General features: G+C 37.9%; 1 protein-coding gene and 1 pseudogene across 7 annotated transcripts in view; both read right to left on the bottom strand.

Annotated features, from left to right (window-relative positions):
• Positions 1–20889, bottom strand: part of ACAP2 (ArfGAP with coiled-coil, ankyrin repeat and PH domains 2) — a 172251-nt gene that overhangs the window by 45256 nt on the left and 106106 nt on the right. For all 7 annotated transcript variants that reach the window (XM_027537850.1, XM_027537869.1, XM_027537859.1 and 4 more), the window contains exons 6-9: positions 18647–18830; positions 13797–13841; positions 9183–9278; positions 2456–2530 (exon numbers count right to left, since the gene is read on the bottom strand). In XM_027537850.1, coding sequence (XP_027393651.1) covers positions 2456–2530; positions 9183–9278; positions 13797–13841; positions 18647–18830 — 400 coding nt within the window. The remainder of the gene's footprint in view (positions 1–2455; positions 2531–9182; positions 9279–13796; positions 13842–18646; positions 18831–20889) is intronic.
• LOC113899752 lies at positions 516–661 on the bottom strand (annotated as a pseudogene).

Raw genomic sequence — 20889 nt, 5'->3', positions numbered from 1 at the left:
TTAAACAAATAAACATGCTTCTAAATATCATGACCTCTCATTTCAATTAAAAATGATTGGTCTCAATTCTTAAAAATCTTTCCATAGTAATGTCATTAAAACAAGTTATCCAACCAAAAGTGATTCAACTTTAAACAAAATAAAACATGGAGGCAGTCTTACCTGACTATAACTAGAAGAAATAAATTAAACATTATCTGGTAAAATGTTTACCATTAAACATTACCAAAAAACATTATCATTTACCATTAAACATTTACCAAAAAACATTATCTTCCCCTTTTTAAAAAATGCTTCTCTTTGAGTATTAACAACACATCACCAAAAAAAATCTAACTTTTATTACTGATTTCACTTTCATTTTTTTTTTTCACTGACATCTTCTATATTAGATCTAGTTTACTGGAATTTTAAATTCTAAATAAACCATAACAAAAGTTGATTTGACTGCTCGATACCAAGAGGATAGATTTCTTAAAGCAATACTAGATGACATCTTTTTTTTTTGTCTTTTTAGAGAGGTTGTGATGGCAGTCCCCCACTACCAAAATTTATGCAGTCATGTTTCCCACACTTGGGGAAATTGCAGGAGAGGGATGAAAAAGCCTCCCCTTGGGAAAACTACCCTCATAATCGTGGTATTGCTCTGCCAGGTAAGTACAGAAGACATCTTTTCACATATTTTTTACACACATTCAACCGCCGGTTCTATTCTTTTAGTTTCAGATGACTACACATACAAAAAAAAACTACACAGACGACTGTATAAAATACCATTATACTGAGTTCCAGGTATATCATATTCAAAGCTTTTAGCACACAGAAATAAAACCTGGTTACATATTTAAATCTTTTTTTAATATTCATTTTTAAATACATATTTTTCAGATATTACTTTACCTAGGCTTAGGTAAGTTAACAAGAAATGCAAGTGAAATTTCAGCATTACTTGAGAGGGTAAGTGTTGCCTTAGAGTGACTGCAGCTGGAAATTCCTAGTAACACACACACACACAGGTGCTTCGGTGTTCTTCAACTTCTGTTCACCTCCACCTACGCTCCATCAACCACTGCTACCTTCCATACACACATACACACACACACATTTTACAGGGGTTGGTGATATCTTGCGCGCATGCAGGCTAGGTCGCTTTAGTCATGTATGATTCTTTGCGTCCCTATGGACTGTAGCCTGCCAGGCTCCCCTGCCCCTGGAATTCTCCAGGCAAGAATACTAGAGTGGGTTGCCGTGCCCTCCTTCAGGGGATCTTTCTGACCCAGGGATCGAACCCACGTCTCTTGTGTCTCCTGCAGTGGCAGGTGGGTTCTTTACCACTTGCTCCACCTGGGAAGCCCTGGTGATATCCTAGCTGAAACTATAAGCAGCATTTTAAACTCTAACTAAGGGCCTTCCTGGCACAGAGCGCGGGCGGCTGCGACGGCGCACAGAGGGCGGCCGAGATGAGCTACCCCACGTCCAAGGTCAGGAGCAGAAGCCGGGAGGACCCCATGACCAAAGGGCGGCGGCCAAGAGGAGTTACCCCACGTCCGAGGTCAGGGGCAACGGCCGAGAGTGCCAGGCTGCGACGGCGCAGAACGGCCGAGAGGAGCTACCCCAGGTCCGAGGTCAGGGGCAGAGGCCGGGAGGAGCTACCCCACGTGCGAGGTCAGGGGCGGACGTGGAAGGAATGATGCTAAAGCTGAAACTCCAGTACTTTGGTCACCTCATGCGAAGAGTTGACTCATTGGAAAAGACTCTGATGCTGGGAGAGATTGGGGGCAGGAGGAGAAGGGGACGACAGAGGATGAGATGGCTGGATGGCATCACTGACTCGATGGATGTGAGTCTGAGTGAACTCCGGGAGTTGGTGATGGACAGGGAGGCCTGGCCTGCTGCGATTCATGGGGTCGCAAAGAGTCCGACACGACTGAGCGACTGAACTGAACACTGAAGGTTCTTCCCAGGTGGCCCGAGTGGTAATGAACCCACTGGCCAATGCAAGAGACCTAAGAGGCGCAGGTTCGATCCCTGGGTCAAGAAGATGCCCTGGAGAAGGAAATGGCAACTCACTCCAGTATTCTAGTCTGGAGAATTCCATGGACAGAAGAGCCTGGCAAGCTACAGTCCATAGGGTCGAAAAGAGTTGTACACAGCTGAAGTGACTTAGCACGCAAGGGCCACCTTTAAATCAGTTAAGGCCCTAAGAGACTGACGTTTTTATAAACTTGTTCAAGAGCATGGCTCTCAAATATTTTGATATAAAAGAATAATAAAATACATACCTCAACACTGGAAAAATATTTTATGCTTTACAAAAAAAGGAGGAATTCATCTATAAATTTAATTATTAAGGCAATTCAAAGGATTTATTTCAATGTGATACCTTGCTGAAACCAATAACCAAAAAATTGTGTAAAAAGGGAATTAATCATCTCTAACTTCTCCCCTCAAGTACCTTTTGTTGAATGGTGGAATGTTTTTGCTCCATTTCTCTTTTCTCCTTTGCTGCATCTACAACCAGTCGATCCAACTGCAAAAGAAAATAAAGAGTAAGTAAGAGAGACTTAAAAGTTGAAAAAGCAAGATACAGTTACTTTTCAAAAATCATATTCCAAATAAGTCAGTCAACTTAGGTTTACCTAAAAAGGCATTTTGGCTACAACCATAAAATGAAAGTTCTTTTTTTTCTGGTTTCATATCCTCTTTGAGAATGTCTAAAACTCCTCTAGGGAAAATGTTTCTGAGAACAATCACATATCAAGCAATTGTGACAGGTGGCCTTGCCTAGGGTACAACAATGATAACGAGTTCACTCCTTGAATTAAGGAGAATGACTCTAGATTAAGTGGCCAGCTGATACGCTCAGCAATGCTAGCAGTTTCTATCAAAGACAGAAAGAAGATACACTGGTGATTTTTTTTTCCGCCAAATAGCAAAATCTAGCAGCTAATTTAGTGGGTGCTGGCACTCACAAGTTCAACATAACAGACACTTCCAATCATTCAAAATGCATGATGCTTTCAAGCTGGCTTCCTAGTATTATAATAAAATCTAAAAGGCAGAAAAAATAACTCAACAGATAAAAGAGAAAGAAAATAGAATAGAGTAGAGTAGAATAAAACAGGAAAGAAGTCATTCCTTAGGTTAAGGTATAAAATCATCAATTTTTCTTTTAAAAAAATTTTAAAACTTATGAAATCATAAAATCCCATTTCATTCTTGTTCCTTCCATCAGAAGCGAAATACCTGATTTCCAGTATTAATACAAAAGTACTAGTTTCCTGAATTCCTCTTTGCTGGAGTAACAAACAATTAGGTTTAAAATATTTCAAGAGACTCATAAAGTTAGAAAATGAACTTATTTTCAGGGGAAGGGATAGTTAGGGGGTTTTGGATGGACATGTACACACTGCTATATTTAAATATATTTAAAATATATCTAAAATGGTTAACCAACAAGGACCTAATATATAGCACATGGTTAATGCTATATGTTATGTGGCAGTCTGTACGGGAGGGAGGTTTGAGAAAGAATGAATACGTTTATACATATGGCTAAGTCCCTTCACTGTTCACCTGAAACTTTTAAAACATTGTTAATCAGCTACACCCCAATACAAAATAAAAATTTCAAAAGAAAATAAATAAAATATTCCATTAGGTGTGTCTACTATTCTAAACAGTGATGTACGTCATTTCATCTTTGAACACCCATCACCTTGAACTGACTGATGTGTGATAAATGACTATATATGTTGATATCAACAAAGTATGGAGAAAGATGCTTTCATTGATATCTTTTAAAAACAAAACTGAAATAGGCCTTCTTAAAAGACTATGTGATGTTTATTGACTCTCTATCACAAATGGTTTTTTTTCCCCTACAGGAGACTAATTCTGGCCACAGAATCTTAATATCACTGAATAATAATAAAGATCCAAAAGAAGATATATGGAAACAGAACTATCACTACTACAAACTACTCTCTTTAGACGGCAACTATACTACTCCACTTTTGGACCGAAGGCACACACACCACAGTGACATGTCACGCTGATGTAACGGGTAATGCTGCACTAGGAAACTGTCCTCAACGGTTTTTTATAGTGAATGAGTGAAATAATCATTATATCCTGCTTTTAAAGCCTTTAATTGAATGACATATAAATGTTTTTCGTACATTCAGGCTGAACTGCAGCAGAAAGGCACTTCCAAGATTCAAACTGATATTTTAAAACTTGCACGCACGCACCTTCCACACCAGTGCTACAGTGCCAGTGATGGTAGTAAATTGTCAAATTGGTAGTAAATTTCTCAACTGTATCCCACTCCACTGCTACTGCAGCAGAAAAGAGAAAAAATTTCTCTCCCTCTGTCGGAGCAAACGTATAAAGAAAAAGATATCTTTCAACACGGTGAAGTGTTGGAGGACGAATGAGTTGGAGAGATGCAAAGGCTGGCAGTCCTATCCTCTAGGGGATGGATACTGGATCAGGAAGAGAACTGGAGCAAAGCAGCATGTGCCCCGTGTTTCTGTGAGTATTGCACATATGAGGTTAATAGACGCCTATAACCAACCAGGTGCCCCCAATCCTGTACTTATGTTCTGAATTTTGTCCACGTCTACCACCTCAAGTTTCAATACTACTTCTGCTTTTCAAATTCTCCCATTCCCACTTGTTTTAAATTTGTGCAAATGTAATAAATAGAATAATACCTTAAATAAAATCTTCCTAAAGCCCACACTCCTCTCTAGTTACCAACTTCTCTCTCTCTTTCCTTCACAATACAACTTCTTAAAAAATTCTCCCTATTCTCCATTTGCCCATATCATATTCATCTATCCATGGTAATTTAGCTTTTACCTCTTAGACCCTCAACTCCGACAGAAGTAACAAATAACCTTCTTGTTGCTAAATCTAAGAGGCAATTCTCAGTCCTAGGCTTACTAACCCTTCCTTCCAGTCCTTGAACTGACAACCACCCACATCTTTCTGAGACACTCTCTCCTTGTCTTTTGCTACCATGGTCTCCTGGTCTTCCACCTCTCTCCCATCAATGTTCTCATGGAGCCCTCTTACCTAGCCATTTCTTAAAAGTAGGTCATTCTGAGGAATCTGTCCCAAGTCAAATTCTCTTTTATTCCACACTTGTGGACCTTAATTTTCAAAATTAAAAGTATTAGGCATGGTGCTTGGTCACTTATCTTTTTTTAAATAGGTTGATGTTTTTGAAATATCTATTAACTCTCCTTGGTTCAATTCATATACTCCTGTGACTGCAATTAGCAATTATATATTATTGACTTTTTTAATGTTTCTCTCTCTTGAATTCTAGATATACCCAGTTAGATGTCCTATTCCCAAACTCAATACATTTAAGCTTCTCATGTCCCTCCACTCTCGAATTGAGTACATATTCCTCAACTCTATTTATCTCCACCCCTACTGCCATGACCCTAACTCCAGATACCATAAACTGGCACCTCCAACCAGGCCAAACACTATAGGCACTAGAGTTTAGATGCTTCTCAGGGACATGCAAAATTACTTGAGACCTGGAAGGGTAAAAACTGCAAAACTGAAATTAATAAATGTCAAAATATACAATTATTGACACTAGTCAACTATAATCCAATGCATTTTTTTAATATTATACTTAATGTAAGATGAGGGTAAAATCTAATGTTTGCTAAGATGTCAGTAGTACCTAGAGGATTTCCCTGGTGGCTCAGATGATAAAGAATCTGCTCACAATGCAAGGGAGCCGGGTTTGATCCCTGTGTCAGAAAGATCCCCTCAAGAAGGGAATGGCAAGCCCCTCCAGTATTCCTGCCTGGAGAATTTCATGGACTTTCAAGTAGTAGTTGAGGAGCCTGGGGCCTGGTGGGCTACAGTCCATAGGTCGCAGAGTCGGACACAACTGAACAACTAATACACAACACCAAGGGCCTAGGAAGGTCCTGTCTTCTTCCCAAATCTGGGTTGGATATACTACTTATACGTTGCAGTAACATATGTGGTGGAGACCGCTATCCATCTCCCATATCCATTCTCTCTTCCTTTCTTAACAACAAAATCCCCAAATTCTAGTAGGTTAACATAGTTACATGCATTAACACTATTTCCCAGCTTTCCTTGAAGCTAATGGGACAATGGAACATATGCAGAAGTGGCATATACAATCCCTGGGAACTATGCTGAAAGAGAGGGAACAAATCTTTCTTTTCCCCTCCACCCTATTGGCTACAATTTGGATATGATGGCTAAAGCCTGATAAACCACTCTGAACCATTAGGCAGAATCCAAAGATATAATAAGCCTGGGTCCCTACAGATTAAGTGACCACAATACTAGACCTTTCGGAGAAGGCAATGGCACCCCACTCCAGTACTCTTGCCTGGAAAATCCCACAGACGGAGGAGCCTGGAAGGCTGAGGGTCGAACACGGCTGAGCGATTTCACATTCACTTTTCACTTTCATGCATTGGAGAAGGAAATGGCAACCCACTCCAGTGTTCTTGCCTGGAGAATCCCAGGGACGGGGGAGCCTGGAGGGCTGCCGTCTATGGAGTTGCACAGAGTCGGACACGACTGAAGCGACTTAGCAGCAGCAGCAGCATATTAGACCTTTGATTTTACATAAAAGCAATAAAATTCTATCCTGTTTAAAGCTCCTGCTGTTTGTGGTTTTCTATCACATGCAAACAAAATCTAATCTCAATTTATATACCCAGATCGGGCACTTAGCACAGAGATTAATAGTGTGGTAACTTGTTATTTTCTTCCAGTAGATTAAGCTCTATAGAGGCAAGGAAGAGCAATTCTATAATTCATGACATATACCTTACACACCACCTTTCCCCCACAACAGCCCAACACACACACACACACACACACACGCATGCATGCACCATATTTATTTTTGGTCAACGAATGCAATTATCATTTTGCTCTTACTTTTTCCCCATTTCTCTAAACTCTATTTTTCATCCTTAATCCCTTTCCTCGAAAAGTAATCTGAACCACTTTGGGAAAGAAAACCAACTGAAAATTGACAGAAATCCAGGAAACTCACCAGTCAACAAAAAAAGAATGTCTGGGAACATATTTAACATGAAATTCTGATTGTTGCTATTGTTGTTTAGTTGCTCAGTCGTGTCCGAATCTTTTGCAACCCCATGGACTGGAGCCCATCAGGCTCTTCTGTCTATGGGATTTCCCAGGCAAGAATACAGGAGTGGGTTGCCATTTCCTTCTCCAGTGGATCTTCCCAACCCAGGGATCGAACCTGTGTCTCCTGCATCGGCAGGTGGACTTTTTACCACTGAGCCATCAAGGAAGCCTGAAGTTCTGATCAGATAATCAAAAATAATTTGGACATAACAAAATTTCTATATAATGTTCTTATATATAATTCATGCATGTCTATGTGTGTATAAAATGAAAAGTTACCTAGAGTTCTTTAATCTTAAAATTCTAAACTTTATTATTATTCAGGGACTTCCCTGGTGGTCCAGTGGCTGGGATTCCATGCTCCCAATGCAGGGGGCCAGATCCGATCCCTGGTTAGGGAACTAGATCCCATATGCCTGCCACAACTAAAATCCAGGGCAGGCAAATAAATAAATAAATACGTTAAAAATAAAATTTTATTATTTAAAATAGCAAAACGCAAATATCTTTGAAAATAAAAAAGAGTTATAACTAAAATAAAATACCAATTAGGATAGTAACTCAATAATCCAAATATAAGAAACAAAAAAATAAATCCAGCTATGTATACTGTAAAACAAACACTTTGTTTTAAAACTCTTCTTCTCAGTACCCTTATATAACTATCTACAACATATTCTTTAACTTTAATCTCATTTTTGGTTACACACTGGACTCACATAAATCTGCTATAAAAACACCAAACTTCTACACTAAATAAACGAAATGTCAAATTTCCCAATTTGCTTAATCTCTTTAAAAATACAGGTACTAAAACAAAGACTACAAAACAAACAACTCAAACTACATCAAACTAAAAAGTTTCTGCACAGCAAAGCATCATCAAAATGGAAATGCAACCTACCAAATGGCGAAGATATTTACAAATCATATACTTCATAAGAGGCTGATATATAAAATATATAAAGAACTCAAGACAATGCAACAGCTAAAAAAAAAAAAAATCCAATTAAAAAATGAGGAGAGGACCTAAATAGACATTTTCCCATGGAAAACACACAGATGGCAAACAAGGGAGCAAACGTCACTAATCATGAAGGACTTCTAAATTAAAACCACAATGAGATATCCCTCACATCTGTTAGAATGGCTGTCATCAAAGACAAGATTGTCAAGGATGTGGAGAAAAGGGAACCCTTGTGTACTGATGAGGAAAATGAAATTGGTGCAGCCACCATTAAGAACAGTAAGGAGGTTCCTCAAAAAAATAAAAATAGAACTACAATATGATCCAGCAATTCCACTCATGGGCATTTATCTGAAGGAAATGAAGACACTAACTCGAAAAGGTATCTGCGTACCCACATTCACTGAAGCATTACTTAGCCAAGATATGAAAGTAACCTAAGTGTCCATCAATAGACGAATTCAAAAATGTGGTATTAATATACAATGCAGTATTATTAACCCATAAAAAATGGGGAAGGCTGCCTTTTGCAACATGGATGGATGCTGAGGGCATTACACTAAGTTAAATAAGTCAGACAGAGAAAGACAACTACTGTGTGATGGGAATGAACTGATAAGTGGAATTAAAAAAAAAAAGAACTCATAGAAAGAACAGACTGGAGGTTGCTAGCGGTGGGTTTTGGGGGTGGGCAAAATGGGAGATGAGGGTCAAAAGGTACAAAACTTCCAGCTGTAAAATAAACAACTCCTGGGGATGTCAAAGACAACATGGTATTTATAGTTAATAATAGTGTTTTATATATGTGAAAGTTGCTAGAGAGTAGATCTTAAAAGTTCTCATCAGAAAAAAAAAATGTATAACTATGTAAGGTAGATGTTAACTAGATTTATATGGTGATGATCATTGTGCAGTATATACATACTAACATATTAAATTGTTTTACTGTATACCTGAAATGAAAATGTCAAATATATACACTTAAAAAAAAATACAGATATTGGCATATAACACAGAAACAAGAAGTACAGCACATTACCTGTGCACCAAGATCCTTCATATAGGGCCCAAGTTCACTAAACAGATCATATCCTTGATGGAAGAAAGCCAAATGGGCATACATAAAGGATAACATCTAAAGGAGGAAAAAATGATCACCATTTTTGAATCAATTCTTAAATAAACATTCTGAAACTTAAATTCTGATCCTATGTATTGTTAAAAAATTATTTCACCAGAGCACAAAATATCAAACCATTTAAAATTAAGCTGAAACATTTTTCTTAAAAGGTTGCAATAATTCAAAAAATCAAGTTTTCAATAGCATCACCATCTTTTCAGGTACATTATAAAATGTCTATGTATCTTTCAACAAAACTCATTGGCAAATCTTAAATTACAAATAAAACATCAAAAGATTAGAAGGTGATATAAGCTCTCAAAACAATCACAAACACTTTACAACCTGTAGATCACTAAACATGAAATAGGGGAATGCTCATTTTTTTCTCAAAAATACCAAAATAAAATGAGGCAACAGGCTTTGCCAATATGGAGATTTTGTTATATTCATTCCAAAAATCCAAAACTGTCATTAATGGGTTAAAATTTTTTCTGTTTTCCTATATTTTAACTATTCATGAGAGAAAAAAAAACTCATTTTTATTAGTTAAGTTTTCACATTAGAAGGAATTAAATAACTCAATCACAGGCCTGAAAGAATCCTCTGAATAGCCATGTTATTTTTAGCAAAAAGAGACATCTGCTTAGTTCTCTGAAATCTAAAATAGGTCATAAGGTCCTTAATACTCAAGAATCCTTGAAAAAAAATTATTTTGAAAGAGAAAAACCAATAAAATAAAAAACAATGACAAAAGGACAAAGCTCACTAAAAGACGATTCTGGAATTAGATGTCAGTTGTACAATTTCGTGAATATGATTTTTTAAAATTATGCTTAATTTATATATATATATATATATATATTATTATATATAAAGAAGGATAGTTACAAGTACATAAAAATGTACAATATGCCTGCACATCAAAATGCATAATAAGTGTATTAAAAGATAAACAATAAACTAGGAAAAAGCATATGACAAAGGGTTAATAGTCTTAGTAGGTAAGAGATGTTACAAATTAATCTGAAAAACATGAAGATCCCAACAGGAAAAGAGACAAAGGACATAAACAGAAAACATAAATGACCAAGAAAAAAGGGGGGAGAGGAGGGGGGACAATCATACTCATTTATATCAAAGAAATCCAAAATTAAACATTAAGATGAAATTTTCTATCTATCAAATTATGGGCAAAGTGGGAAAAATCAACACCCAGTGTTGTTAAAAGATGCAGAAATGTTCACTCTCACACACTATTAGTGAAAATTTTGTGTAACCCTTATAACTTGAGAGTACTTTTTAAAAAGTCTCAATAAATGCTTAAATTCTCTAAGTAATATCTTACCTTAATCTATCTGAAGGAAATAATCATATTATTCATTAGGATGATCACTATATAATGCTACATTTCATGTCAAAAACAGGGAAATTACTCAAAAGTCCTTTAAAGGGTAAAGTTAATCTATGATAATATTCAAGGTCAGAATATTAAAAAGCAGAGACATTACTTTGCCAACAAAGGTCTGTCATGTCAAAGCTATGGTTGTTCCAGTAGTCATGTATGGATGTGAGAGTTGGACTGTGAAGAAAGCTGAGCACCAAAGAATTGATGCTTTTGAACTGTGGTGTTGGAGAAGACTTTTGAGAGTCCCTTGGACTGCAAGGAGATCCACCCAGTTCATCCTAAAGGAAATCAGTCCTTCATTGAAATCAGTGTTCACTGGGAGGACTGATGTTGAAGCTGAAACTCCAACACGCTGACCACCTGATGCAAAGAACTGAGTGACTATAAAAGACCCTGATGCTGGGAAAGATTGAAGGTTGGAGGAGAAGGGGACGACAGAGATGAGATGACTGGATGGCATCACTGACTCAATGGACATGAGTTTGGGTAAACGCCGGGAGTTGGTGACGGACAGGGAGGCCTGGCATGCTGCAGTCCATGGGGTCACAAAAAAACACGACTGAGCGACTGAACTCAACAAGGTCAAAACTGTAACCCACAAAATATATCCAACCCCACTACCTGTTTTTGGATGGCCAACGGGCTAACAATGGTTTTTGCATTTTTAAATGGTTAACGAAAATGAAAAAAAAGACACAATATATTAATGACGTAGAAATTATGTAAAATTCTAACTTCCATGTTGATACTGGAACAGTCATGCCATTCATTTACATACTGTCTATGACTTCTTTCTCATTACAATAGCACAGCTGAGCAACCGCAACACAGATCATCAGATCAGATCAGATCAGTCGCTCAGTCGTGTCCGACTCTTTGCAACCCCATGAATCGCAGCACACCAGGCCTCCCTGTCCATCACCAACTCCCGGACTTCACTCAGACTCATGTCCATCGAGTCAGTGATGCCATCCAGCCATCTCATCCTCTGTCATCCCCTTCTCCTCCTGCCCCCAATCCCTCCCAGCATCAGAGTCTTTTCCAATGAGTCAATTCTTCGCATGAGGTGGCCAAAGTACTAGAGTTTCAGCTTTAGCATCATTCCTTCCAAAGAAATCCCAGGGCTGATCTCCTTCAGAATGGACTAGGTGGATCTCCTTGCAGTCCAAGGGACTCTCAAGAGTCTTCTCCAACACCACAGTTCAAAAGCATCAATTCTTCGGCGCTCAGCCTTCTTCACAGTCCAACTCTCACATCCATACATGACCACAGGAAAAACCATAGCCTTGACTAGACGAAACTTTTTGGCAACGTAATGTCTCTGCTTTTGAATATGCTATCTAGGTTGGTCATAACTTTCCTTCCAAGGAGTAGGCGTCTTTTATGGCTGCAGTCACCATCTGTAGTGATTTTGGAGCCCAGAAAAATAAAGTCGGACACTGTTTCCACTGTTTCCCCATCTATTTCCCATGAAGTGGTGGGACAGGATGCCATGACCTTCGTTTTCTGAATGTTGAGCTTTAAGCCAACTTTTTCACTCTCCACTTTCACTTTCATCAAGAGGCTTATGGACCCCCAAATCTAGTATGTTTACTACCAGGCCCTTCAAAAAAATGTTTGCTCAGTTCAGTTCAGTTCAGTCACTCAGTCGTGTCCGACTCTTTTCGACCCCGTGAATTGCAGCATGCCAGGCCTCCCTGTACATCACCAACTCCCGGAGTTTACTCAAACTCACGTCCATCGAGTCAGTGATGCCATCCAGCCATCTCATCCTCTGTCGTCCCCTTCTCCTCCTGCCCTCAATCCCTCCCAGCATCAGTCTTTTCCAATGAGTCAACTCTTCACGTGAGATGGCCAAAGTATTGGAGTTTCAGCTTTAGCATCATTCCTTCCAAAGAACACCCAGGACTGATCTCCTTCAGAATGGACTGGTTGGATCTCCTTGCAGTCCAAGGGACTCTGAAGAGTCTTCTCCAACACCACAGTTCAAAAGCATCAATTCTTTGGCACTCAGCTTTCTTCACAGTCCAACTCTCACATCCATACATGAACCACTGGAAAAATCATAGCCTTGACTAGACGGACCTCTACTATATTCACAAGGAAGAATTCTATCTAGCCAGAAAGGTCATCATTAAATAAAAAAATATTTAATAACACATGATGATTTTGGAGTGTATTAGTACAAAAAAAATTACAGAAGAGTATGTTCAGATTCCTATTTTGTTTTGCTTTAAAAAAATTAAACAGCATTTTAAAAGGTAGATATAAATGTTCATGTACACACACAAATAGGCACACACATACACATAAAAAAGACAAAAATTACATCAGCCACAACAGTGGTTCTCTCTTGGTAGTAGCATTTGTAGCACTTTTATTCTTTCTTCATACATTTTATTTTCTAATTTTCTACAAATAATACACACTGCTCTCAGTCTCGAAAAGGAAGTGGATGTAAACAGGAAGTATAATGTACTCATCTGATAAGAAATAACATAAATATTAACAGAATTTAGGAAAAAGCTAGCTGGGGACAAGGATCAAAAACAATTCAGTAAACCTTTAGAAGGAAAAAAATTTTCAGTGAACAAAATCAGAGAAGAAATTATTTCTAGGGTCTCAAAATACAAAAGACTATATTGTCCATACCACTACCACCCTCTGCCCACCTCCTTGTTAGCTTTAAGACAAAAAAAAAAAAAAGGCAAATAAGAAAATCACTGTTCTCACGCCTTCACATTTCAACTTGTTTGTTTTCTACCTGCATTCCAAAAAGCTGATACATCAACAACCCTAAGGGGAAAATTCTATAAAATGATGCTATTTATGTATGCTCTCAATCTCAAATATATAAATGTCTGCTTTAAGGAACTTACAATATATTAATGGATGAGACATATATAAATAACTGTAACATAAAAAAACAAACGAAAAAAGTGGTTTAGTGACATGTAAGAAGTATACAAACATCATTAAGAAGATCAATTATAAACTTGGAATAAATAAGTCAATAAACAAACAAACATATATACATATACATATGATGCTATTTTAAACACTTAAATATATACATTTAACTTCATATTAAAATATATAGAACATCATTTCAATAAATATCTTACTGATTTCAGGATTTCTGATCTCCTTTTTGATTGAAGGACATTAATCTGAAGGGAAAACGAACTTGGTTAATCACTTATACACTATTTAAAAAACTAATCCAGAATGCAATGTTGTAAAATTTGCTTATTCTAATGGTTTAATACTTTTCCAGAAATGTAAATAAAAACAAAGTTTGACTTTTTCAGCTTTTGACCTGCTTTTTGCAAAAACATTTTTTAGACAAACATACCAATGAAACTTTCATCATTTTTCAACTCAAAGAAAAACTGGCCATGTTGTACTGTACTGATAAAACTATCACCTTGATAAACTTTAAAATTTCTTAGAATTTCATCTTTTCTCCACTCTCCTCACCTAATTGCTCTTTCAACATACATCCTTAATATAAATTCTCACCACTTTCATCACTACCACCAACTGCTATTATCTTTTCTTGACTGTTCAGTCAGTTTAGTTCAGTTCGGTCGCTCAGTCGTGTCCGACTCTTTGCGACCCCATGAATCACAGCACGCCAGGCCTCCCTGTCCATCATCAACTCCCGGAGTTCACTCAGACTCACACCCATCGAGTCAGTGATGCCATCCAGCCATCTCATCCTCTGTCGTCCCCTTCTCCTCCTGCCCTCAATCCCTCCCAACATCAAAGTCTTTTCCAATGAGTCAACTCTTCGCATGAGGTGGCCAAAGTACTGGAGTTTCAGCACTTTCATTCCTTCCAAAGAAATCCCAGGGCTGATCTCCTTTTGAATGGACTGGGTGGATCTCCTTACAGTCCAAGGGACTCTCAAGAGTCTTCTCCAACATCACAGTTCAAAAGCATCAATTCTTCGGCACTCAGCTTTCTTCACGGTGCAACTCTCACATCCATACATGACCACTGGAAAAACCATAGCCTTTTGACTAGACGGACCTTTGTTGGCAAAGTAATGTCTCTGCTTTTCAATATGCTATCTAGGTTGGTCATAACTTTCCTTCCAAGGAGTAAGCGTCTTTTAATTTCATGGCTGCAGTCACCATCTGCAGTGATTTTGGAGCCCAAAAAAACAAAGTCTGCCACTGTTTCCACGGTTTCCCCATCTATTTCCCATGAAGTGATGGGACTGGATGCCATGATCTTCGTTTTCTGAATGTTGAGCTTTAAGCCAATTTTTTCACTCTCCACTTTCACTTTCATCAAGAAGCTTTTTAGTTCCTCTTCACTTTCTGCCATAAGGGTGGTGTCATCTGCATATCTGAGGTTATTGATATTTCTCCCGGCAATCTTGATTCCAGCTTGTGCTACTTCCATCCCAGCGTTTCTCATGATGTACTCTGCATATAATGTACATTATATACTCTGCATATAATGTACATCTGCATGATGTACTCCTGACTGTTACTATAGTCTAAACTAGTTTGTTTCCACTCTTGACTCTTTACACTTCATTCTGCACACAGCAACCAGAGTGCTTTTTTGAACAATAAATAAGATCGTGTATGTTTATCTTAAAGTCTTCCAACTCCCAACCTGCTGCTGCTGCTACTGCTAAATCACTTCAGTCGTGTCCGACTCTGTGCGACCCCACAGACGGCAGCCCACTAGGCTCCCCTGTCCCTGGGACTCTTCCAGGCAAGAACACTGGAGTGGGTTGCCATTTCCCAACCTACATCTCCCTATTGTAGCCTACAAGGCCCTTTGTGAAGAGGCTCCTGCTACCGCTCCAACCTAATTTTCTACTACAGTACATTCCCCTTTTCTGTACTCCAACCACAGCCCATGACTATTCCCACCTCAAGGCCTTCATACTATTTGTTTTGTCCTCATGTCATGATTTTCTGCCCAAACAGGCATGAGGCTCTTATCCATAAGGTCCAAACTTAAATACTATCTCCTCACAAAGGTTCAAATTAGGCCTTCAAGCACTCTTTAGTGTATCAACCCTATTTATTTTCCTTTTAGTACTCTTAACTACCTTACATTTTATTTACTTATGTCATTTCCCCAGCTAAAACATAAGCTCCATGACATCAAGGTCTTGCCTTATTCCCAGATGTATTCTCCAAGTTGTATATATTAAGCACTCAATAAATATTTGTTAAACAAATTAATGGACCATAAATAAATATTTTAATTAGACCAAACTATTGAAAGATCAGTAATTACAAAATTTGCCTTCTACGGTATCTCTCCCAACTTTAGAAATTCACAACAAGCATTTTATTTTCGTCCGTTATTATATATCAACTTAGTGAAATTAAATGTTTACAAAAAAGAATCATTCATTCTTTGCTAAAACTTCCCAAAGATTACAGAATATGTATCCTTTTAATATGTCCTTCCCAGTGAATATTTTACCTGTTATAATTTTAAAGCACTGAGCAGAAAACAAAAACAGGCCCCCAAAAATCTAATAACATTGCTTACCTAAGCGCTAGTTTATTCTGCAAGTCTGTTTCAAGGTCTATTCAGTTTTGAGAACTAAAACAGTAACTTCCAAATGCTCTAAGTAAAAGCTTAGAAAAATGTTAAAAATACCTCTGTTTGACAATGAAAAACAGCATACACTTGAAAAAACAAAAGTATATTAAAATATTTAGAGAAGTTAAAGCATGACAAACTGTAAATTTGAATATTTATTACTTAGTATTCTCTAAAACAGAGAGTTTGGCCTTATAATGAAATAATACAACAGTTCTCATTAGAAAAATTCAAACAAATAACTTACAAGAGAGGTGAAGTCCTAACTTAAAACTACTAGAGGGACACCAAAGGAAATGGATAGTTTACAATGTGTAAATTTGACAATAATCAATATTTTAGCTAACTGTCCCTCCCCAAATAAAATTTTAAATTAAGTCATCCACTCTTTCAGAAAACATTACCTATCTATTTTCTAACCACTTGACTAGACAGAAGGGATATAATCTAGGTGTAAGAAAGACATATTAATAAATAATCACAATAAATGAGAGAAGTGCTCTAACAGCAATGTGTATGACAATAATACGGCAGCACAGAGGAAACAGAGACAAGATGACTCATTTGCTGGGAGAAGTTTGAGTAGTTCTGACCACAGAACACAGAATGGATTGCTAAAGAGCAGGTTAAAAGTAATGCAGGAAAGATCAATTTTTATGAGAACATCTGAATACTCCAGAAAAGAAACAATAAGAATTCGGGCTGCAGCAGACTGAGAAAGAACAGATTTAAGAGGTACACAGAACTTTTCAAGGCAATTTCGATTGTTACTTGTAGTAGCTAAGAATGAGGAGAATATCTAGTATGATTCTCCAAGTCTGGCTTCTATGATTAAGAGGGTAACACCACTCAGTTTGGTAACAAATAAGAAGCCATTTGAGAAGACAGATTTCAGTTTTGGACACAAAAGGGACAAAGTACTTCAGGAGAAAAGTAGATTTCATCATCTATATATGGAAATAATTCAAGCAAAGGACATGATGAAACTATAAGGAAAATCATAAAGTCAGAAAACAGGAAAACCAAAGATGGAACCCTAAAAGTCAGATTGCAAAGGTGCACAAAGGAGTTATGATGTTATGATCATACAATGTGAAAAGAAACAGAAGTTATGATGACGGCCTGAAAGTGGCTTAAGATCAAGATGAAAGTAGGTCTCAAGAAAGAGAGTGTAGTCTACTATTTCAATAGAACACAATAGTCAAGTCGGTTAAAAAGTAAAATATTTCTAACGAATGAGACCTTAACGCAAGCCATTTCAGAAGAATGGGGTAGACAGAATCTCAGTGCTCATATTACAGCAGGAAGTGGTATAAGTGTGAGATAGATAAGAGGAAATAGGAAATACAGACTACTCCATTCTGCTGCTGCTGCTAAGTTCTAGAAGTCTTTAATTAATAGACTGTACTTTTAAAAATTTATCCTCCCACTTACTGAGTAGGAATTTAATAGAAAAAAATCATAAGGTCACTTTCTACTATTTTTGCAAAGTTAACTGGGTAGTTTTTAATCACTAATTTGCAATATGGTTACTTCAGGATTTTTTAACGAAATACTCTGTGACCATTGTTAAGTCAACAATCTAAAGGGACTTCTCTGTCTTAGATCACCTGGCATCTTATCAAATATCGATCTCTACTTTTCAAAAGCAGCACCTAATGCAAATATGAGAACATTATTTCTAGAAATATTTTTCATTTGGCAATATGGTGAGCCCTTTGTATCTCTAGAATCCACTCTAAAGAAATAATCAGAAGTGTTGCAAGAGATTTATATACAAAGATATTATCATTAAGTATTTACTGAAAACTGTATTTTAAGTATTGCCAGCAAAAACTGGCAATTATACATCTAATAACTGGATATTAATTAAATTGACACAGTATATCCATAGAATAAAATATAGCAATTAATAATCCTTTTACTGATATTTAGAAAAGGAAAAGAGATAATGTTAATTGAACAGGGGAAGAAATCAGAACTTAAGGTATACACACATGTATAGGGCATATGCAGATAAACACCCAGACACATGAAAATTTTTCACAAAAGAACATGGCTTAATTTTAAACTAAAAGAAATAGCATAATTTATTCCCTTCAATGCAATCACTCAAAAATAACGACATGTTTGGTGGTGGTGGTTTAGTCGCTAAGTCATGTCGGACTCCTGCAACCCCCTGGACTGTAGCCTTCCAGGCTCCTCTGTCCATGGGATTTTTCAGGCAAGAAAACTGGAGTGGATTGCCATTTCCTTCTCCAGGAGATCTTCCTGACCCAGGAATCAAACCCAGGTCTCCTGCATTGCTGGCAGATTCTTTACCAACTGAGCTATGAGGGAAGCCCAACAACATGTTTAGTAAGCAATTTTTGAAAACATATAATAAACAAACCTGAAGTACATAATCGAGGGCTATGTGTCGAAAACATTTTCTTGTTGCTGTCAGAATGTTTGTGGCTTCTTCAACTTCATGCTGTTTGTTTCTTTGCACTTGAGCATTTTTTACTAACGCATTTTCTTTTTCTTCACTGACTTTTTCAAACTGCTTCTTGGCATCTTTGAATTTTCTGAGATCTCTAAAAAAATTAAAATAGTGAAAATTTTATAAAACTTTCTGGATCAAACACTTCAGCAAAATAACATTGAAAAATTTATTCTTATGTTGCCATATTTATTTATTTATTTGCAATGATACTCAATAGTTCTTCCAACTAATACATATATTAGTCTATGAGCACATAATATTCCCTAATATAGTCAACTAGCATTTCCTGACTTAAATTTATACAATTCAAATTAAAAAATGAATTATCAAATTAACATTACAGAAACATAAAAGGCAAAGTTAATTTGTTTTTTCTAAAGACAAATTTTGGGACATGCACTAATATCTAACCAAATGATTTTTAAACAGTAGCATATACCACAGGGAACTTGTTTAAAAATGCAAGTTCCAAGGGTCCTCCCCCAGAAATTATAGTTCTTTGTGTTTTGGGGATAAGCTCTAGAAATCTAAGGGATTTTCTTAAGACAAGTCCTTGATTTACTGTTATGGGTGGTCCTATTGTTGTTTTAGTCACTGAGTCCTGTCCAACTCCTCTGAGGCCCCATGGACTGTAGCCTGTTATGTTCTTCTGTCCATGGGATTCTCCAGGCAAGAATACTGGAGTGGGCTGCCTTCTCCAGGGGATCTTTCCAACCCAGGGATCAAACCAGAGTCTCCTCCATTGGCAGGCAAATTCTTTACCACCTGAGCCATTGGGGAATAGTATACATTACAAAGGTATGCTGCTGCTGCTGCTAAGTCGCTTCAGTCATGTCCGACTCTGTGAGACCCCATAGACGGTAGCGCACCAGGCTCCTCTGTCCCTGGGATTCTCCAGGCAAGAACACTGGAGTGGGTTGCCATTTCCTTCTCCAATGCATGAAAGTGAAAAGTGAAGTCGCTCAGTTGTGCCTGACTCTTAGTGACCCCATGGACTGCAGCCTACCAGGCTCCTCTGTCCATGGGATTCTCCAGGCAAGAGTACTGGAGTGGGTTGCCATTGCCTTCTCCTACAAAGGTATAGACCACATTTAAAGAAACAACATTTATTTCTTATTGAAGAAAATTAGTAGGCCAAAAGAAGGAATAAATTTTACAAATACACACATATAATACTGTCTAAAAGAAGTGTGTGTACTGTGTGCTCAGTTCAGTTCAGCTCAGTCACTCAGTCGTGTCCGACTCTTTGCGACCCCATGAATCACAGCACACCAGGCCTCCCTGTCCATCACCATCTCCCGGAGTTCACTCAAACACACGTCCATCGAGTCAGTGATACCATTCAGCCATCTCATCCTCCGTCGTCCCCTTTTCCTCCCGCCCCCAACTGCTCCCAGCATCGGAGTCTTTTCCAATGAGTCAACTCTTCGCATGAGGTGGCCAAAGTACTGGGGTTTCAGCTTTAGCATCCAGTCCTTCTAAAGAACACCCAGGGCTGATCTCCTTTTGAATGGACTGGTTGGATCTCCTTGCAGTCCAAGGGACTCTCAAGAGTCTTCTCCAACACCACAGTTCAAAAGCATCAATTCTACAGCGCTCAGTTTTCTTCACAGTCCAACTCTCACATCCATACATGACCACTGGAAAAACCATAGCCTTGACTAGACGGACCTTTGTTGGCAAAGTAATGTCTCTGCTTTTCAATATGCTATCTAGGTTAGTCATAACTTTTCTTCCAAGGAGCAAGCGTCTTTTAATTTCATGGCTGCAGTCACCATCTGCAGTGATTTTGGAGCCCCAAAAAATAAAGTCTGCCACTGTTTCCACTGTTTCCCCATCTATTTCCCATGAAGTGATGGGACCGGATGCCATGATCTTCATTTTCTGAATGTTGAGCTTTAAACCAACTTTTTCACTCTTCTCTTTCACTCTCATCAAGAGGCTTTTTAGTTCCCCTTCACCTTCTGCTCAGTCATGCCCAACTTTTTGTGATCCCCTGGACTGTAGCCCACCAGGTTCCTATGTTCATGGGATTTTCCAGGTAATAATACTGGAGTGGGTTACTATTTCCTACTCCGGGGGACCTTCCCAACCCAGGGATCAAACCCAGGTCTCCTACATTGCAGGCAGATTCTTTACAATCTGAGGCA

Source organism: Bos indicus x Bos taurus, chromosome 1 (genome assembly GCF_003369695.1).
Source record: "Bos indicus x Bos taurus breed Angus x Brahman F1 hybrid chromosome 1, Bos_hybrid_MaternalHap_v2.0, whole genome shotgun sequence".
NCBI classification, from domain to species: Eukaryota; Metazoa; Chordata; class Mammalia; order Artiodactyla; family Bovidae; genus Bos; species Bos indicus x Bos taurus.
Note: the sequence above shows the minus strand (reverse complement) of the source record. Positions and strands in the feature narration are given on the sequence as shown.